Source organism: Cibotium barometz, chromosome 34 (genome assembly GCF_041138505.1).
Source record: "Cibotium barometz isolate CiBa-2024 chromosome 34, ASM4113850v1, whole genome shotgun sequence".
NCBI classification, from domain to species: domain Eukaryota; kingdom Viridiplantae; phylum Streptophyta; class Polypodiopsida; order Cyatheales; family Cibotiaceae; genus Cibotium; species Cibotium barometz.
Genome location: NC_141079.1, coordinates 36,023,757 through 36,045,191, shown reverse-complemented (window position 1 = coordinate 36,045,191; position 21,435 = coordinate 36,023,757). Strand labels below are relative to the sequence as shown.

The following is a 21,435-nucleotide window of genomic DNA, read 5'->3' as shown; positions in this document are numbered from 1 at the left end:
GTGCTCACCACGGAAGCTGTGGAGGCGGCGGCGGCCTTTGGAGGCTTCTTCGGACAATCCCGAGAAGTATGTCCTTTTGTGTGACAAAAGTAACATCTACCCTCCTTCCTGTACTGAGAAAGCTCCTCAGCACTCAACTTGCCACCTGTCTTGCCTGCCTCTGCTTTCTGGTCTGGAGTAAGCTTAGACGCATTGTTCGAGTTCTTGGAGCCAGAGGCTCCCGGGCTCTGTCCTGGGGAAGACCCCGTCTGGTTCTGGCTTTTGCCCCCCGAGGCGTTAGCCTTGGGAGAAGCCGACTGGGAAGTCTTGGGCTTGCCACCATTGTGTTTCATTTCTGCACTCTGCGCAAGCGAGAGTGCGTCCTCAAAGGTGGCTGGCCTAAACATACGCACCTCCCATTGGATTTGCGTGTCCAGGCCATACAAAAACTGCCCTTTCTTGTCCGTATCAGATAAGCCTAATTGCAGACACAAGGTCGAAATTTTATTGGCAAACTGTAGGAGTGGTTGCGCGTTCTGACGCACTCCCCTGAACTCGTCTTCGAGTCGCTCAAGGTAGTGGGGCGGTAGAAACCGCTGCTTAAGGTCACGGACGAACTCGTCCCACACATAAGCTGCCATACCTGCTCTGGTGTGGGCATGAGCCCACTGAGTCCACCAAGGAATGGCCTCACCTTCCAAATACCAACTGGCTAAGATCACTTTGTCAATATCTGATTTCCTAACTGCGGCAAAGTAAGCTTCAAATTGATGTAACCATGAATACAGAGTAGTGGGATCGAGTTTACCATTATACTTACTGAAATTCATTTTCTCGAGAAAATGATTCGAGGGCGCCGTCGGTGTCAATCTGGCGTCCAAAGCTCGGAGGTAACGCTCGTGTTCCACTCGTCGCATGGCTTCGTCTTCTCGTTGTCGAATCTCCAATGCACGCATCTGCATCTCAAGCAAGGAGCTTGGCTGCGGCTGTGACCCTGCGAGAGGGTCCCTGTGAGTGACGAGGATCTGGTATCTGGGATACGGAAGGAGAGGGAGGAGGAGATGGAAAACGCGACGCTGGAGAGCGAGAACGCTCCTCCAAAGCCAAAATCCGCGCCTTCTGCTCATCCAACTTGGTTGTCTGGTCTGCGATTGCTCGCATCATCTGCTGGAACATGTCTTGTACACTCAAGCCGGGTGCCCTAGCTGGGCTGCCTGGTGCACTCTGGTCCCATGGTTCTGGTTCTCTCTCGTCGCCGAAGTTCGCCATAGCGGGAAAATGCAATTCCTTTCCGGAACGCAATCTGACCATCCACTATCTGTGTGGGAGACTTCCGGAGGCTTCCGGAGGCTAAAAACCAACCGTCCTTCGAGGGACAGGAGTCACTCCGAAAGGGGTAGTCCACCGGCGTCTAAAAACCAACCACACGAGCGAAAAAAATTTTCTGGTTTTCTTTGCTGAATCTTCGTCCTTGAAGTGAGCTCTGATACCACTGTAATATGCGGAAGCTTCGGAGAAGGATCGGTACTTCAAAACTCAGAAAACAGCACTCTTTTCGCGACGGAATTAACGCACAAAACTGAAAGACGATGTGCAGAAAATAGAGAGAGAAGGGGGAGATGGAGAAGGACACAGAATTGGGTCCCAATTACCCTCTGTAGGGCCCCCACCACGGATGGTGTATTTGCTTTATTAGAATGATGTAAATCTGAAACAAATACAAAGTACTTGACCTTTTCTTGGCTGGAAAACCTGCCCTTGACCTTCAGTCCTTCACCCCTTAGCTTTAGCAAACCCTTGGCTGTCCTGGCCCTTGAATGCTTGATGCTCTTGGTGAATTATGAGATGGATTCAATGGGATCTTGGCTGGGCTTTTATACCCCTCCCTTCATGCAGTCGGCTGGCTTCAGGAAGCTCCACGACTGAGTATTTTAATAAAATACTTTCACACTTTAATAACTGCTGCTTTCACACTTATGCAATAATCTGGCCATTCTGCGCATGCTTCTGGGCAGCACCCTGGCTGCTGGGCATGCTACGCATGGGTGTGGGGACTGCCCCTACATCTGGCCGCCTGCTGTTTAGGGCTTTGGACCCAGACGGCTGCCTGTCCAGCAGTAGTACAGCTGGCCGACAGCCCCTCCAACCCATGCCTTGGCTGGTGGGCAAGTCTTGGGCCCTCCTGGCCCCTTGGGGGTGGTTCTACACCTCCCCCATGCCCAGACTAAGTATGCAAACTGCAAATCCTTGCACTGGGGTAGCCCTATGGGCTGGCCCCATCTCTACATGCAAACCTACATGCCTACAGATGTCTGGCATCCAGTTGCCAACCAGATACACAGCACATCTGACATCATTCCAGAGGGAGACTCACAGCGCGGACTGGCACTCCTTCATGTGCAGGACAATGCACACCTGACCTTGGACTCATGTGCAGGACAATGCACACCTGACCTCGGACGACTGAGATGGATCCCTGGCTGACTCGTCCCGGACTGGGCTCACATGGGACCAGTTCACCATCCCAGGTCCTGCACCTACTGTACAGAAATGTCTACGTGGCATCCAAGTGCGGGATGCACGTGACAACGCCGGTCTTCGTCGATCCTGCGTTGGGCTTCCTCATAGTCCCGTCTTTCTTCTTTTTCTCTTTTCCGTCGGGCCTCGTCCTCTCTCCTTTGTTGTTCCATCTGAAAGAAGAGGGAGATGTAGTCGGCTGCTGCTGGAGGTGTAGAAGGACGTGCTGTTGCTGCTGCCTCCAAGAGTTGGAGACTGAAACCGACCTGACGGGCGGTGAAACAAACACTCGCACATAAAACACTTCAACGCCATTGAGGACCTAGAAAAGGAAAACAAACAGGGGGAGGTAGAGTGCTCCTGCAAACAGTACACGGACACCGATTGGCCCCAAATCGCAGTGGTGCCCCTTGCGGTATTTCTTTAATTGATTAAAAGAGCTTTGATTACAATATAGGGCTGGGAACTCAGCCGTCGCAGTAGAACCCTTGAAGCCTGCAAAGAACCTGCATCATGGCTTCTTGTCCACTCGGCATCCACAAACAAATCCAGCCATTGTTCACATCGAAAGACTCTCTCACATTGAGTCTGCATACAAAAGCTTTCTCCCATGATCAAAGCTGCCCCACAACCATCCATAGCCTCTCACACTATGAACAGCATCACACCCTGACACATCCAGTGCTTCTGCATCACAACACAGACTCCCGAACTGTCTCTCAAAAGAGAACTCGTATCACAGCAGAGCATACCATACAGTTGACACACCTGTACCAACCCTCTCTACCTTCCAAGGGTACTATCCATCTCTGTCATGGATTCCCTGTCCCCTGTCCAATCAGTAGCAAGGCTGTACCAAGCATGTGTCCATTCCTGTACCTTCTGCCTGCATGTGACCTATCACCTGGAGAAACCCAAAAACATGTTTCCTCGAGAAACCTACGACCTGTTTCCACATGAAACCCTTAGGCCTGTTTCTCTTTGAAACTTTTGTCCTGTTTTCATACACAAACCATTCACAACACCATTCAACAACAGTGCCAACAACGGCATACATCTAGTTACCTGTTCCCTCATGAAACATCTGGAAACATAGAGATGCCCATAACTGTAGGTCCCTGTGTTCCTTTCTAGCAGGAAGAAAACAATCTGCTCCATGAGCACGCAGCCATGCGAGCTTGCATCACTCCCATGCCAAGAAACATAACCAAATGACCTGTACTTGCAGCCAAAAACCCAAGCACATAGCTGAATTTGCAGCCAAACAAAAGCAGCCCATAAACTGTCCCAAAACAGTCCCTGTTGCAAGGAGGTTCGGCACCATGTGCACCTCTGTAGTCCTTCCACGTGGAGTCCATGCCGACAGTCTTTGCGCCAGCTCTATCCGCCTCCAGCAGCCCTGTAACTGCCTGCGCATCTTTTCACCAGGAGGGGGGAGGACCCACGCTCTGTTCAGTCCCTGCCCGACTGTCTTCTCCTCCACGCAGCCGACTTGTACCTGCAGTCCAGCCCCTTGTGCGTGGAGAAAAACATGCGCTGCTCTATCCAGCGCTGCCTGCAGCCACCCGTTTGCCGAGAGAGAGAGAGAGAGAGAGAGAGAGAGTGGCATACTGACACCTGTACCTGCAACGCGGCTGTTCAGTCCGCCTGCAGCCAGTCCCACAGCCACTAACGCCTTCCCTTCTGCAAGCTGTCAGAAGCCTGTAGAGCCTGCTGTCCTTGCAAAGGAGAACCATCCCACAAGTACTCCTCTGTCCAGCAGCCGCCTCTGTGCAAAGGAGGAAACCGGCGTGTAAGAGTAGTCCTCCTCCTGCGGAAAGCACACCTTCATCAAGAGATAGGCACCTGTTTTCTGCCCGCCAGCCCCTCTTCTTCAGAAAAGCACACACGTGGCTCCAAAATAGCATAAGGGCCACGTTTTCTTTCATGAAGGGCATTATAATGATTATTAAAGGTTTTTGAAACCTTTTAAGTTAAAATCTTTTTGCCCCCTTCACACTTGGGGTTGTCCACACACATGGGCTTCCTTTTTAACTCAAATCTGATGCCATTCACACTGTCCACCATGTCCCCGTGCACACCTGCATACTGTCCAGAGAAAAACACAGGGTCATGACATAACCCCCCTCTTGAAAAATGGCAAGTGTCCTCGATTGCACTCAATGGCAGAGTAAAGCATCTCATGAGCAAAGACACCCCATATGGCAAAAACAATGGCCTTCCAATGCATCTGGGTGATAAAATAATCATCCTGCACAATAAGCCACACTGTCACACCAAAACACCTCTTGCTTGTTCCTTCAGAACCTACAGCAAAAGTCTAAAACCAAATGGAAACACGTTAACTGTGTTAGCCAAAAACAAAACCATGCATCATTCTACATATGGCACACGTATGCATGACACACATGCATTCGCAAACAATATGCTCCTCAAAATGCTCTACCTACTCCAAAGTAACAGTCTAAGGGCTGCTCGCAAGCCTTACGCCCATGGGCATTCCGCAGGTCCCACGACTGATGGTACAACATGAGCATATGCAAGCACTCAATGCATGCAAACACTACATCCACTAAGCACTTTCCGACATATGTCTCATGGCCATCCCGCAGGAGTTACACCCAATAGTGCATCCATGAACATAATAAAGCACTTGATGTATCATACCAACATACATGCAGCACTCAACACAATGCAGAGTATTTCCCAATGTATTCTCAATGATACCAGGATCCAATGGCACCAGAATACAAAAATACCTCTACCTCAAAAAGTGTATGCATACATGCACAAACAGAGTTCGATCCATATATCCATGAACCAAACCAACTCCAGGACTGCTCGCAAGACTTATGCCCTCCATAGAGTTATCCATAGTTGCAGTTATAGTTCAAGGTGCGGCCGACTGTGAACCATACCCAACTTTACCATCTCATGTGTCTAGAACACAAGATCATAGAAGTCCCATAAGCAGATGTACTGTCAGCCTCAGTACCTTCGGGTGAATACAAAGATGTCACCAAGCAACTCCTAGATAACAACTGAGCCTGTCTGTAACAACAAGGGAGCGGAGGTGCTACCCCCCTCTTGAGCATCAGGCAATGCTCCAGACCTATGCTCTGCTGAACCTGAATGAGCCGTAACAAGAGTCGACTCCAACTCATAGGCATCAAGATAAAGCTGCAACTCCTGAGGTGAATCTGCTAAGTCACCCTCCTCCATCCACTTCGCATCCATCAGTGAACTTCCTCCATCCACTTCGTATCCATCAGTGAACAGCTCTTGAACTTCACAAGATAGCGTCGGGAAACCTTACCCTGTACCTTTCTTTCCTTATGTGCCAGTATATGCTCAGGAATAAGAATCGTCAAGTTCCTCCACTTCCATCTGAGCCTCATCTGATACATCCTTAGCACCCAAAACCTACTTGCACTCCACCCAAGTGATAAGCACAAGTCCTCGATGAAGCATAGTAGATCACCACTGCTAAATATAGAAAGAAACTGTCTTCCGAACCCATGAAGCCTCTATGAAGATACCACCAGTGACAAACTGTCGAAAGCCATAGCCTTCAACGCATCTCCTGCACCATAACACTTCAACTGGTTCTTGTTCCTGGCCGACTACTTCTTGTCCTTGGTGTCTTTTCTCCTGAGCTTCATCTTCAACTCTTGCTCTTCACCTCATATAGGCAAAGACACAAAATCCTGTACTGTGTCCTGCACTTCTTTTTCACTTTCCTCATGTTGAAGCCTTTGATGTCCCAAAACAGTCCCTGTTGCAAGGAGGTTCAGCACCATGTGCACCTCTGTAGTCCTTCCACGTGGAGTCCATGCCGACAGTCTCTGCGCCAGCTCTATCCGCCTCCAGCAGCCCTGTAACTGCCTGCGCATCTTTTCACCAGGAAGGGGGAGAGACCCACGCTCTGTTTAGTCCCTGCCCGACTGTCTTCTCCTCCACGCAGCCGACTTGTACCTGCAGTCCAGCCCCTTGTGCGTGGAGAAAAACATGCGCTGCTCTGTCCAACGTTGCCTGCAGCCACCCGTTTGCCAAGAGAGAGAGAGAGAGAGAGAGAGTGGCATACTGACACCTGTACCTGCAACGCGGCTGTTCAGTCCGCCTGCAGCCACCCGTTTGCCAAGAGAGAGAGAGAGAGAGAGAGAGTGGCATACTGACACCTGTACCTGCAACGCGGCTGTTCAGTCCCACAGCCACTAACGCCTTCCCTTCTGCAACCTGTCAGAAGCTTGTAGAGCTTGCTGTCCTTGCAAAGGAGAACCATCCCACAAGTACTCCTCTGTCCAGCAGCCGCCTCTGTGCAAAGGAGGAAACCGGCGTGTAAGAGTGGTCCTCCTCCTGCGGAAAGCACACCTTCATCAAGAGATAGGCGCCTCTTTTCTGCCCGCCAGCCCCTCTTCTTCAGAAAAGCACACACGTGGCCCCAAAATAGCATAAGGGCCACGTTTTCTTTCATGAAGGGCATTATAATGATTTTTAAAGGTTTTTGAAACCTTTTAAGTTAAAATCTTTTTGCCCCCTTCACACTTGGGGTTGTCCACACACATGGGCTTCCTTTTTAACTCAAATCTGATGCCATTCACACTGTCCACCATGTCCCCGTGCACACCTGCATACTGTCCAGAGAAAAACAAAGGGTCATGACAGAGACGCTCCATGAGCAGCTGGTTCTGAGCTCTAAGAAGAGCTATGGTGTCTGCTGTAGGCGGAAGAATGAGGTCTCCTTCGGGGGAAGAAACCGGCTGATGAGTACTCTCTCCTGTAGACATGATGCTGAAGTCGGTGGTCGTGCCGGAACGCAATCTAACCATCCAAGGATGCCCCCACGCTAGGATACGGTGTGTGTGGACAATCTGAATCTGATACCAATGTGATATGCAGCAGAAGTCTTTGTATTGGAAGATCCTGTCACACAAATGCTCACACCGTCTTCTGTATCCTGAGTTTCGTGAGTTTAGCAATCCATTTCAACACTTCAAACTTTAAAGAGATGAGAGAGAGAGATATGAGAACTGTACACCAGATTGGGTCCCGAATTACCCATTGAAGGGCCCCCTATCCCGATAACGAGATAGTATTTGCTTTATTTCTTTAGAGAGAATGACTGTGGACTGTAGATAAGCCAAACGCAAGATCTCGGAGGATCGGAGAGTGGCTGATCTGTACACTGCTTTAGAAACACCTTGATGACTTGATCTCGAGCCTATGCACTCTTCCCAAGGGCATGAGAAAGGGCTGCACACCTGAGGCTGAGAGAAGAAGAAGGTGGACTATTCAACACTATGTTAGAATGCTGAAAACACTTATGAATGCTGTGTTACCTTCACCAGATGACTGCTGCATGCATGGATGATGCACAGAAGGCTGGATGCTGATGCAAACTGTTGATTCAGGGCTGGAAACTGCTGTGGACAGAAACGCAGACCTGTAGGGAAGCTGCTGAACTGAAAACGCAGGTGTTCTGAGGCTGCTGGACAGAAACGCAGAGGATCTGATGCTGCTGGACAGAAACGCAGGTGATCTGATGCTGGACAGATGCAGAAAACACTGGCTGAAACCTGGCGTTGAGCTGGGGCTGATTTATATGCTGAATCAAGGCCTGAAGTGATGCTGAATGCTGGCTGATTGGATGCTGATAGCAGGTGCCTAGGGCTGACTGAAGCAAGGGGTTCTCAAGGGGCTGGAGAATCAAGCTTATAAGCTGCTGGATTAGTCTAGGGCTGAAGGCAAGGATACTCCTAGGGCTGAGGAGAAGAGCTCTTAGCACAATGAAGACTGAATGAGAAAACAAGCTCTATGCAAGCCTATTTATACTAACTGGAGGTTGGTCATTTAATAAAGTTTATATTTATAAATGCCCAATAATGCAAATAATGCTAAATAAATACTAATAAATATGGGAAAAATACCAGATAAATCCCAGTAAATTCCCTAAGGCTTCGGGGATGTTCTAAATGATGCACAGGCATATGAATGCATATTATGCAGGGTGCAGAGTGCTTTTTGATGCAAACCCTAAGGCTTCTACTGACTCTACATGCATGAATGATTCTCTCCAAGTGGGTTAAGGGACTTGACTGACTGACTGACCCGCTAAGGCTGAGGAATGACCTACGTAGCTCGTGCCTGACTTATCCTGGACTGAGGATGTACAATGGGTCACGGCGTACGACAATTATCATCCTATTGGGTTCTAAAATTGTACAACTGTTGCACTTCTGATGATGAGCCATCTTGTCACCATGCACTGAGTGCAGAGTGCATGTGACATTAGCCATCAAGAAAATTGCTACTGCTCCACCTCCTGCCGTCTCTGCACCGACCCAAGAGAAGAGCCGGGGCCTTGAGCTGAATTCTTGTCCAGACCTATAGCTACCATCTTGGAGTGTACCTTTTGGGAATTCTCTTTGTTCAATTTTTGTGTAGAAACACTTGTGGGTGTTTGTGAGCATCAGACTTGATTCTGACATCGGATATTGGTACTAGCCCGGTGTAAGACTCTTGTGAGTCATCTTCGTGGTGAGATCGACATTAGATATCTTGTGCCTCGACATCAACTTCAGCCCGACCTCGACATTGGCACTCTTGTTTGATATTGTATTCATTCATTGTATTGGTCCTGGCTTGGAAGAGCTTGTGGATTGTTCCTGAAATAAAATCCTGAAAAGGGGGCGGGGCCTGTTCCCCGCTTAGCGTGGTGTACTGTGTAAAACCCCTATACCCATCTCTCTCTTTCTATGTATATCTCTTGGACACGTGGTTGAATCTGTCACTGCATGCTTCGTTGGGCTTACACCTTTTAATGAAGTCGACTAGCTATATTTGAAGTGCTTTTTCCCTTTTTGCCAAAAATAACCGAGTTTGCCCAAAATAACTACTTTATGCTTTTCTTACTCCAAGTTTTAATATCAACTTTTATGCTTTTCTTGGCTTGATGCCCAAGTTTCATCTAGGCGCTCCTCTTGTCCACCTGACCATGCCCAAAATAATAATATGTCCAGCCCGTCTTTAATGATTTGTGAACACACCGACTTATAAACATTATAAGTCACTTTATTGAATAAAATCCCATGTTGCTTATATTGTATGGCCATCTTTCAGGCCAAACCATGCCAATAAAATGCTCTAGCTTTCTTCTATGGAAAATCCCCGTTCACACCTTGGTTCCGCCCAGTGTGTGAAACACTGGTCAAGACTCAAGACTGGTAAAGGGACCAAATGGTAACAAGAATTACCTGATACGAGAGAGAGAGAGAGAGGTAACGCCAAGTGAGGTCACCGTCTCTGTTCGAGAGGAAAGGACCTTGTTGTCGGGTGCGGAGGAAGCCTCTCGATCTCCACATACGGTCCGAATCTCCCTGAAGCTTTCCCCATTGACCGCAAAGGGTATGAATGATACATGCCCATTCAGTGCAAGGGGCCGGCCCACTAGGGGGTGGGCTGTGAGGGGATCCATGGATCAGGTCGGGGAGATGAGGCAGGAGGTGACAGCTGATGGCTTTGGCGAGGATTTTGTAAGAATTTCCTAAGAGGGTGAATGGGCGCCACTGCCGAATCTCCAAACGGTCACCACGCTCCATCGGAATTAAGTAAATCAACCCCTCAGAAAGTTTCTTTGGCATGTGACATGAGGTCCCAAAATGCAAGAAGAGAGAGATTGGCAAGCCATGCGTGTGTAACTATTTGGTCCTCCAAGCTCTTTCCACATGATAGAACTCATGCTTGGACACATGGACAGGTTGAGGGACACATGGGAATAGGGTTCCTAAAGTTGGAACCTTGTGGAGACCAAGAGTAACCCTGTTGAGGAGCAACATCATCATCTTCCCTCTCTCTCTCCTTACGCCACCGAGCTTCTCCATCTCAGCCGGTGGCAGCTGCCTCTACAGCACCCAGCAGCTGCTGCTGCTCCTGCTGTCACCATCAGCTGTGCGCCGTCGCCTCTGTGCAGTAGCCCGCTGCCCTGCTACAGCAGCTCTGCCCTCTGCCGGTTGTTCCGCCTGAAGTCGCCTACACAGCCCTGTTACATCTGCGCAGCACTGCCTTGCAGTACCAGTGTTGCCTTCTGAAAACGGCCGCCGCCTGCACTATAAGCTGCACCACCCTATGCTGTGTGCCGCTGCTCCACTGTGCGTCACCTACAACCGCTTCTGCCCAGGGATTTGGACACTTTGCTAACACTCTGGTCTCCAAGCATGCTCCAGGAGAAGCACAACTGGCAAATGATCTGACAACGTGGTGCCTCCAAGGATACTAACCAAACCACCTCTGCTGCTGCAAGCCCACAAATTCACATAAAATCTATCAATCCGCGAGAGGTTCGGTCCCTGCAACCTTTGCGTTTGGCCAAACTCTGGTAAATGCTGGGGATCCTGTCCTCTCAAGGACAGGACCAGCACCTCCCAAGCCGTGTACTCACTCCCAGTGATCGTATCCAAGCCTGTCCTTTGGGTTCTCCTGCATCCACCTATGCACCAAAAATCGGCCTTGGGAAGAGCCTATCTCACCTAGGCCCAGAACTCAGTCTGCCCTGCCACCCTAGTGGGGCCATAAATGTTGAGGAAACCCACACGGTCCTCCCCAACCCTGACAATAACAATGATGCCTGAATCCAGTACTGTCGGCAGCACCTGCTCACTGACCAATATGCATACCCCTCCCTGAAACCCCAGTTAGGGTTTCTGACGTATGTGCATCTAAGCCTTGATCTTAATGGGTTCTCTTTCAAAAGTCTTGGGGTTTGGGTCCTTGAGACCTTACAGGAACGGGGGGAGGCTGAATAATAAAGGTGGAGCAGCCAATGACAATGTCAATGCATGGTGCCTTGGAACACACCTAGCGAAGGACTTGCTATAGGTGCCATAGCACTCTGGTACCAATGTTACATGCGGAATGTATGGACATTGGTCTTGTTGTACTTTCCCTCACAGTGTACCCGAGGCTGTTACATGTGGATGCAGAATCATGCTTGATTATGCAAACAATGATTAGAGATGCCAGTAATGCTAATCAAAGACATAATCCTGTGATTACATAAAGGCCAGAGAGGTATTCAGCTAATGTACTATATATTGCAAAGATGAATATATACAATGATCAAAACTCAGATCTGACACAGCTGTGGACTCCTCCAATGCTAGCGTTAAAGCTATAATGCATAGACAAAAGGTTGTACTGTTGTCCCAAGACTAGTGCACAGTGTAACACACATCCCCGTAAAGGAAGGTGCATCAAACGGGCTCCACACTTGGGCACCTGGTCTTATCTCTTCTTGGGAACCTGATTTCTTCCAATATGGCCCCATAAACATATGGCACACATCCCCCTAAAGGAAGGTGCTTCCAACTGGCTCCACACTTGGGCGCCTTGAGATTCCCCCGGTCGGGGTTGAGCACAATCTTGGCAAACACTTAAGCTATTAACATAATTAAACAATTTTAAATGGCGCAACACAATAGAGTAAGAAGCTGAATTTTATTTTTGCACACTGCACTAGGGCCGGAAAGGGCCGACCCCTCTTGTAATAGATTTTATTATCAAGGAAAACTGTTACAAGCCTCACGGGCATTCACATGCCAAACTGTTCAAGTGCATCCATGATCATGAAAACAGCATTGCAAACAAATTTGTCGTAGACGATGGAATCCATAGCTTCACTTGAGAGTAGCTTCGTTCCTTGATTCCTTGAAGCTTGTCAAACGCAGCTATGCTCCACTGGCATCCATACACATACACATGTGTGTGCCAGGACCGAGACATAGGAGACCATATTGACAAAGCATTCGAATCTCAAATTGAAAATTGCTTGCAAAATGCTCTTACCAAGTATTGGACGATCAATGTCGAGCTCCACCTCCGTGCGGACGAACTACAGCTTGAATGTGACCGTTTTTTCACTTCCGGCTGAAATTAGGGTTTCTGATTTTTAGGGTTTTAAGCAGGTTATATGAGTCCAAAATTGGGCATTTTGGGCTCTTTAGATGCCTATGAGTAAGGGGCACAGCTTGGTATGGTTTCCTCCAAAATTAGGGTTTCTGAAATTAGGGTTTCTGCAGAATTAGGGTTTCTGAAAATTAGGGTTTCAGCAGAATTTGGGGGCAGTAGAATGGTTAGGAGACTCCATATTCATTTAGAAGAGAGAGATAGAGTGAAAAGGTGAGCAACTGGAGGCTTAACTGTGAAAGGAAGAATCTTCAAGCTTTCCATTGGAGCTGGGAGCAAGAGGGAATGAAAATCAGCACTCTCACCAAGCAAAAAGTTAGAGAGAATAAAAAAAAAATAGGCTCTCTTGAAGGGGGGCGCCTATTTCTAGAGAGAGAGTGTAGAGAGAGGTAATTTTCAAAATGAGTAATAGCATGGTGGCAGGTCCTCATACTGCCACCCAGTCCATAACCATCCCTTTTCCACACAAATTTAGTGGGAAGGGTGCCTGGACACTCGCCTAGCCGACCGGAAGGGAATTCTAGTCTATTCTTACTTATAGTTTGTCCGCCCGAGCTTTAATGAAGTGTGGACGCCCAATCTCACTTATAACTTGGGCGGACACACTTATTAAAGTGTGGACCTGCAAAACAAAGAATACATTGCTTTAACTCATAAAAGAGTAAAGTGGTGTACTTACCACCTGTCTACAGCCCACAAACGAGGTCAGAATACAGTTTCACTCGCACGGTTCACAAGAGGGCGTCCCCTACATGTGAACTACACAAACAAATCTTGCATGCAATCAAATAGTTCATGCAAAGACAGGATTTTTAACTTGCAAACATGTTATGCAAGGATGCATTGAACAGTCTCCCTATTCATTTAGCTTGTAGTCCGTGGTACCACACTCTGGATTTGGGCGCAGATACACAATCCCAACCCATATATCCAGCCTACTGGCTCTCGGTGTAGACATAAGTCCCCAACCATAAGATGCCAGTCCATCCTACAGAACTCGTCCATAGGCCTGAAGCGCAGAGAATGCCCAAATAGTGACATCCTCCCCTGCTTCTAAACAGTTGACCGCAACTGAAATGCTTCCAAATATGCTTGGAGGAGCTGCGGATACTCCTGGAAGTATGTTTCATCCATCCATTTTGCATCCATAGGAGAATAGTTCTTGAATTTCACAAGGTAGCGCCTCTGGAGTTTGCCACCTGCAAACTTTCGCTCCTTATGAAACACAATTTGCTCTGGCTGCAATACCTCTTCCAGCTCTTCCACCTCTGGTGGATCTTCCATAACCGGTTCCAAAGGTTCCGGTCCCACATATTTGCGCAAGAGGCTCACATGGAATGCATTATGAATCTTCCAATGATCCGGTAAAGCAAGTCGAAAAGCCACATCATTGATCTTCTTGATCACCTTGAAGGGTCCATAATACCTGGTAGAGAGTTTTGGGCATGCTCTCTCCTTGCCAGACCTCTTCCTGAGTCTAGCTTTCTCAAATTTTAGCAATACCAAGTCATTCTCTTTAATGTCCAATTGCCTTCTATGCTTGTCGGCAGCTTTCTTATGCTTTGCTTGAGAGCGTGCAATGGCTGTCCGAACTTGTGAAAAGGCAATATCAAGGTCCCTGACAAAGTCATCAGCAGCAAATATCTCATCTTTTGTGCGTAAGATAGGTGGCAATACCACTTTGCCATAAATGATCTCAAATGGGGCCTTGCCTGTAGAAGCATGTACCGTATTATTGTATGCAAATTCTACAAGCGGTAGATACTTTTCCCAAGAAGATTTCTGATCTGTCACATAGCATTTAAGCAAATCCAAGACAACTGAATTTGCAGCTTCACTTTGTCCATCCGTTTGAGGATGATAAGCTGAAGAAAAATTCAGCTTTGTGCCCATGTTATCAAAAAGAACTCTCCAAAAGAGGCTTGTTGTTCGGGGATCCCTGTCTCCCACAATTGATTTGGGCATACCATGGTGTTTAAATACCTGTGACACAAAAATTTTGACCATATGTTCTGGTTTTATGGTCTTTTTGACAGGTAGAAAATGTGCTTGTTTACTAAACCTGTCCACAATTGTCCATATTGCATCATTGCCATTTGGGGTGCGGGGCAAATCCATAATAAAATCCATTGCAATGCTTTCCCATGGCTGGTCCGGAATAGGCAAAGGCTGAAGCAAACCAGGAGTCTTTTGCCTATCAAATTTTACCTTTTGGCAGGTGACACATGCACGTACATAGGCTTCTATATCTTTCCTCATACCTGGCCAAAAGAAGTATCTCTCAATCATTTGAGTAGTAGGGAGTATCCCTCTATGCCCTGCATAAGGTGGTGCATGACATTCATCCAAAACTTTTTGTCTCATGTTTGAAACCACACATAAGCAGTTATCCTTCATGATATAACCATCTTTGACCACATAAGAAGCATGTGTATGACCAGTCATTAAATCAGCCCATAAATCTGAAAAATCAGCATCGAAATGGTACATTTCTCGCATAGTAGACAAGTCTTGATGAGAAGCAACCGAAATTGCAGCCACATATGGTTTTCTGGACAATGCATCTGCTACCACATTTTTCTTGCCAGGAGTATGCAAAATCTGAAAATGAAACATTGAGAGAAAATTGGCCATTCTCATTTGTTTCTCAGAGAGTTTAGTTTGCGTAAGAAAGTACCGCAAACTTTGGTGATCAGTTTTGACAACAAATTCAGCTCCCAATAAGTAATGTTTCCATACTGTGAGAGCATGAATGACGGCGAATAATTCCTTCTGATAAACATCAAGAGTAAGTTCAGCATTTTGCAATCTCCTGCTTTCAAATGCAATGGCATGTCCTTCTTGATTTAAGACGGCTCCAATGCAATTGCCACAAGCATCACATTCTACCACAAATGGCTTTTGCAAGTCTGGAATGATTAAGACTGGCCCTGTGATAATGGCATTTTTGAGCTTATTGAAAGCATTAATCTCAACCTCTGTCCATTTAAACATAGGACGTTTCTTGGTGAGTTCATGCAATGGCGAAGCAATCATTGCAAAGTGAAAGATAAATCTCCTGTAATATGAACATAGACCAAGAAAGCTTCGGACTTCATGAATAGATTTAAGTTCTGGCCAATCTTTGATGGTTTGGATCTTTGCAGGATCCATTCGTACACCATCCTTTGATACTATGTGTCCCAAGTAGTGAATCTCTGAAAGGAAAAATTCACTCTTTTTGGCGTTGATCATAAGCTTATGCTGCCTTAGTTCTTCAAAGACCACTCTTAAGTGCTTTTTGTGATCCTCCTCATTCTTGGAGAATACAAGAATGTCATCAAAGAACACACCTGTAAAAGTTCTATGATTTCTGAAAATTCGGTCCATCATGCGATTGAAAGTAGCCGGGGCATTTGTAAGACCGAATGGCATAACCAAATACTCATAGAGACCAAAAGAAGTGCGAAATGCTGTCTTATGTACATCCTGTGGCATCACTCGCACTTGATGATAGCCGCTTTTAAGATCAATGCGACTAAAACAAGATGATCCATCCAGCTTGTCCAAGATATCATCAATCCTCGGTATGGGAAACCGATTCTTGATGGTAATCTTATTTAATGCCCTGTAATCCACACACATACGGAATGAACCGTCTTTCTTTTGTACAAGAAGAACGGGTGAACAAAATGGCGAAGAACTAGGCCGCACCAAGCCTTTCTCAAGTAGTTCACCCACTTGTTTCATAATCTCTTCTTGTTGGCAAGCACTAACACGATACGCTGGCCTATTTGGAGGTGAATTCCCTGGAACTAATTCAATGCGGTGATCTTCTGGCCGTGAAGGAGGCATTACATTAGGTAAAGAGTCAGCAAAACAATCCCCGAATTCGCTTAAAAATTTCAGCCTCTCTTTAGTAAGAGTGTCCACATGTACATTACTGTGTTCCACATTATCACGTACAAAAACCAAGTACGAAGAAACACTCTTTTTCATTGCTTTATTGATTTGTATATGAGATACAACGGGGATAGTATCACCCGACACACCTGCATCTAAATGATGCTCTCTACCTTTATACATAAAAGTGATTTTGTTGGTCTTGTAATTCTTGGTAGGCTCAAGGCGTGCATGCCAAGGTTTTCCCAGTAATACATCACATCCACTAAGAGGGGCAACGAGAAAGTTCTCGTGGTCGAGGTATCCTTGGATATGCATTCGCAGCTTTCCAATAAGGGGTGTAACCTTCACATCTTTTTCCAGAAAAGCTGAACATGCATGAATTTCGGGTCCCATGTCACCTACTTCAATCCCCAAGGCAGCAGCCATATCAGTGGAGATGAAGTTGTCAGTGGAGCAGTCATCAAACATGAATAAAGTTGGCTGGTCTTTTAGTTGTCCCCATGCTTTGCATACCATTCTATGCATGTTTGCATGTCCCGTGTTGCCCTGTACATCATATACCATGTTGACATGCACTTTAGGCTCTTCTGGCTTCTTATTCTTGTTAGGGCATTGTGGAGAGATGTGATCTTTACTACCACATCTAAAGCATTTGCCTTCACGAATGTATTGTACCCTTTGTTGAGGAGTCAAGCCATAAACACCCTTTTTCTGCCACGGTTTCTTTTCTTTTGCATTTTCAGCTCTTTGAGGGGGCTTTACATCCTTCAAATCTGAATTTTCAGCTTTGTGCATGGCTTTGAAATCTCTTCTAAAGGGCTGTCCACCCTTTTGCACATTAAAACCAGCTTTCTCCTTACCCTTGCCCAAGCTTTGGTCAATTCTAGATTGCACCCATTTGACATTAAGCTCTTCGGAAGCCAAGACCGAGTTTATGAGTTGACGAAGAGTTTGGTTTGGATAGATTTGTAGTCCTCTTTGGAAGATGGGTTGCAATCCTGACTCAAATTTCCTCTTCTTTTCTTCTTCAGTAACGGTCATGAAGGGTAACACTTCCATTAATACCTCCCAAAATTTGGAGACGTAAGAGGTAATGGATTGCCCTTCTTTTTGCTCCAACCTGTCCCACTTCCTGCATATATCCTGAGTAAAATTTGGAGGCAAAAATTGATCATAAAACTTTTGTTTGAATTCAGCCCATGTAGAAATGGTGTTGCCGGAAAGCTTCTCGGCCAACCACCAATGAGCAGCAGTGCCTTTCATGTACATGCCCACATGTCTGAGTTTTGATGATTCTGAAAATTCTCCCTCATGAAAAGCAATTTCAAATTGGGAGATAAAAGATAGAGCTTTGGTAGAATCATATTCTCCATGAAAATACTCAAACTTAACTGTTTTGTCACCTGCAGTAAATTCTTTAGTCTTCTTCTTCTTATGTTGATGCGTTTCCTCTTCATCTCTCTCGATTGGTTGCTTATTTGCTTCATTAGTAGGAACATATCGCTCAATTCCATCATGAGGAGGGGCTGATTTATGAGTCGGTTCCTTGAGAAGACTTTCATGAGCTTTAATAGATGACCTGTGGGGAGGAGAAACATGTGCGGTAGAGGCATGATGAGAGGTAGCAGACGCCTCTTCTCTTTCCTGTCGCACAATAGATTTAAACTTTGATGTTTCAGCTGCATGTTGATTCATAAGAGGAGGCTTTTTAAACCTAAGCCCTCCTTCCTTTCGAGTAACTACATCACCTTGTCCCATGAGGTAAGAGACAGCCATATCTCTTGGTTGAACCCCCAATTCCATGGCAACATTTTCCAATGCATCATTCACAAAAGGAGAATGCTTTGACACACGAGATACATGCCTTGACTGTGAGTCTTCATGCATATCCTTGAGTTGTTTTTGCATCATACATAATTGCCTTTTGAGATCTGCAATTTCAGCCTGCATAGCATCATGTGCATCACTCTGTATAGCCTTCTCCTTACCTCGGGATGGCTGTCCCATATATACATGAGTTGCATTTCCTTCCCTTCTAACATAAGATGGCTGTCCGGCATGTGCAATACCATCATGTGACCCAAGAAAAACATTTTCAGCAATGTATTGTTCATGCATTTGAATATCATCATGCACATTGTCTCCTCTTGGCTTCACATATGTACTCTTCCTTGGATTTACATCCCGTGAAGTACCTGTTTGGCTCGCCATAATGCTTAAGAATGCTAACAGCTAGTGTAAGCTAGATTAGGACCGTCTTCCACACAGAAAGGAGGAAGATCCTAGGCTCTGATACCAATGAGATTCCCCCGGTCGGGGTTGAGCACAATCTTGGCAAACACTTAAGCTATTAACATAATTAAACAATTTTAAATGGCGCAACACAATAGAGTAAGAAGCTGAATTTTATTTTTGCACACTGCACTAGGGCCGGAAAGGGCCGACCCCCCTTGTAATAGATTTTATTATCAAGGAAAACTGTTACAAGCCTCACGGGCATTCACATGCCAAACTGTTCAAGTGCATCCATGATCATGAAAACAGCATTGCAAACAAATTTGTCGTAGACGATGGAATCCATAGCTTCACTTGAGAGTAGCTTCGTTCCTTGATTCCTTGAAGCTTGTCAAACGCAGCTATGCTCCACTGGCATCCATACACATACACATGTGTGTGCCAGGACCGAGACATAGGAGACCATATTGACAAAGCATTCGAATCTCAAATTGAAAATTGCTTGCAAAATGCTCTTACCAAGTATTGGACGATCAATGTCGAGCTCCACCTCCGTGCGGACGAACTACAGCTTGAATGTGACCGTTTTTTCACTTCCGGCTGAAATTAGGGTTTCTGATTTTTAGGGTTTTAAGCAGGTTATATGAGTCCAAAATTGGGCATTTTGGGCTCTTTAGATGCCTATGAGTAAGGGGCACAGCTTGGTATGGTTTCCTCCAAAATTAGGGTTTCTGAAATTAGGGTTTCTGCAGAATTAGGGTTTCTGAAAATTAGGGTTTCAGCAGAATTTGGGGGCGGTAGAATGGTTAGGAGACTCCATATTCATTTAGAAGAGAGAGATAGAGTGAAAAGGTGAGCAACTGGAGGCTTAACTGTGAAAGGAAGAATCTTCAAGCTTTCCATTGGAGCTGGGAGCAAGAGGGAATGAAAATCAGCACTCTCACCAAGCAAAAAGTTAGAGAGAATAAAAAAAAAATAGGCTCTCTTGAAGGGGGGCGCCTATTTCTAGAGAGAGAGTGTAGAGAGAGGTAATTTTCAAAATGAGTAATAGCATGGTGGCAGGTCCTCATACTGCCACCCAGTCCATAACCATTCCTTTTCCACACAAATTTAGTGGGAAGGGTGCCTGGACACTCGCCTAGCCGACCGGAAGGGAATTCTAGTCTATTCTTACTTATAGTTTGTCCGCCCGAGCTTTAATGAAGTGTGGACGCCCAATCTCACTTATAACTTGGGCGGACACACTTATTAAAGTGTGGACCTGCAAAACAAAGAATACATTGCTTTAACTCATAAAAGAGTAAAGTGGTGTACTTACCACCTGTCTACAGCCCACAAACGAGGTCAGAATACAGTTTCACTCGCACGGTTCACAAGAGGGCGTCCCCTACATGTGAACTACACAAACAAATCTTGCATGCAATCAAATAGTTCATGCAAAGACAGGATTTTTAACTTGCAAACATGTTATGCAAGGATGCATTGAACAGTCTCCCTATTCATTTAGCTTGTAGTCCGTGGTACCACACTCTGGATTTGGGCGCAGATACACAATCCCAACCCATATATCCAGCCTACTGGCTCTCGGTGTAGACATAAGTCCCCAACCATAAGATGCCAGTCCATCCTACAGAACTCGTCCATAGGCCTGAAGCGCAGAGAATGCCCAAATAGTGACACGCCTAGTCTTGTCTCTTCTTGGGAACCTGATTTCTTCCAATATGGCCTGTAAACTTGCCCTTAAGCCTACTAATGCTGAGATCCATGTTCATGTGGCATTCACTTATGTGATGCACATGACAAAAGGTTAAGCCTCCATATGACTTGGTTGTGCCTGTAGGAACTTGTAGAAGATTTTAGCAGCTTCTTTTCCTAAAGTATTCAGCCTTGATGGTTTTACAGGCTTGTAAATATAACTATCTGTTCTAGATCAATGCAATTGAGTGGTGGAAATATGTATGTGTTAATCAAGTGTCGCCTCTCCGTTGCTACCTTTCTCTGTTATTCAGTTTCATTTTAGACAGATAGGATTGGCCTGATTCTAAGGGAAGGTAATGACTTCAACTTGCTGTACTTTTTCTCGACAACAAATTCTAATGTGTGTGTATGTGTGTGTGTGCTGTGGGCAGGATGCTCCTTGTGGTGATTTCTTTACCCATCTGTGCTGCCATCAATGTGCATTATGCCAAGAATACAGAGAGATTCGTGAAAAGCTAAGTACAAATCCTGGGTTTTCTCTGATGGCACCATCAAGTCAGATCATGGAAGGACATCCTCTACCAGCAAGCAATGGACTGCCCACAAATTAAACACTTTCTTGTTGGCCATATCTCGTTGAGCACCCCCATATATTCTATCATTGCAGATAGTCTACATAACATGCTGTAGATGCCGCGCAGGAAAATAAATATTTGCATGGATTGCAACCTGCTCTCTAGGTATCATCTGTGTACTCTCTCTCTCTCTCTCTCTCTCTCTCACACACACATTAGCTTGAGCAGGTAGGCAGTAAAGCCTGGTTTGAGTCACCTGTAAATCTGATGTGTAATTGGTGTAGGAAAGTGATGGTCTTGATTTATTTTCTGAAACATAGAATTGAGAATATCCAGTCTGTTCCGTTTTTTAAAACTTCCTCTTATGAACTCCAGGCTTCTCTCTCTGGTTTCACTGTCATAGAGGAGGACACATGATGAGGTTGGCTGTACACATATAGGACCTGCATATTATGTGGGTTTATTCCCTTCTCCCTTCTCCCCCCCCGCACCCACCCCCCGGGGGTTATGTTTCTTATCTTCAGTTTGTCACAGAGGAGGACCCATGACGAGCCCCATTGGTTACTGGCCTTACTACTCACTATAC

At 46.1% G+C, this 21,435-nt stretch overlaps 1 protein-coding gene across 4 annotated transcripts in view; it reads left to right on the top strand.

Annotated features, from left to right (window-relative positions):
• Nucleotides 1-21,218, top strand: part of LOC147618974 (protein PLANT CADMIUM RESISTANCE 10-like) — a 37,986-nt gene extending 16,768 nt beyond the window's left edge. For all 4 annotated transcript variants that reach the window (XM_086774184.1, XM_086774183.1, XM_086774185.1 and 1 more), the window contains one exon: nt 20,706-21,218. In XM_086774184.1, coding sequence (XP_086630310.1) covers nt 20,706-20,885 — 180 coding nt within the window. In that variant the 3' untranslated portion in view covers nt 20,886-21,218. The remainder of the gene's footprint in view (nt 1-20,705) is intronic.
• The last annotated feature ends 217 nt before the right edge of the window (nt 21,219-21,435 follow it).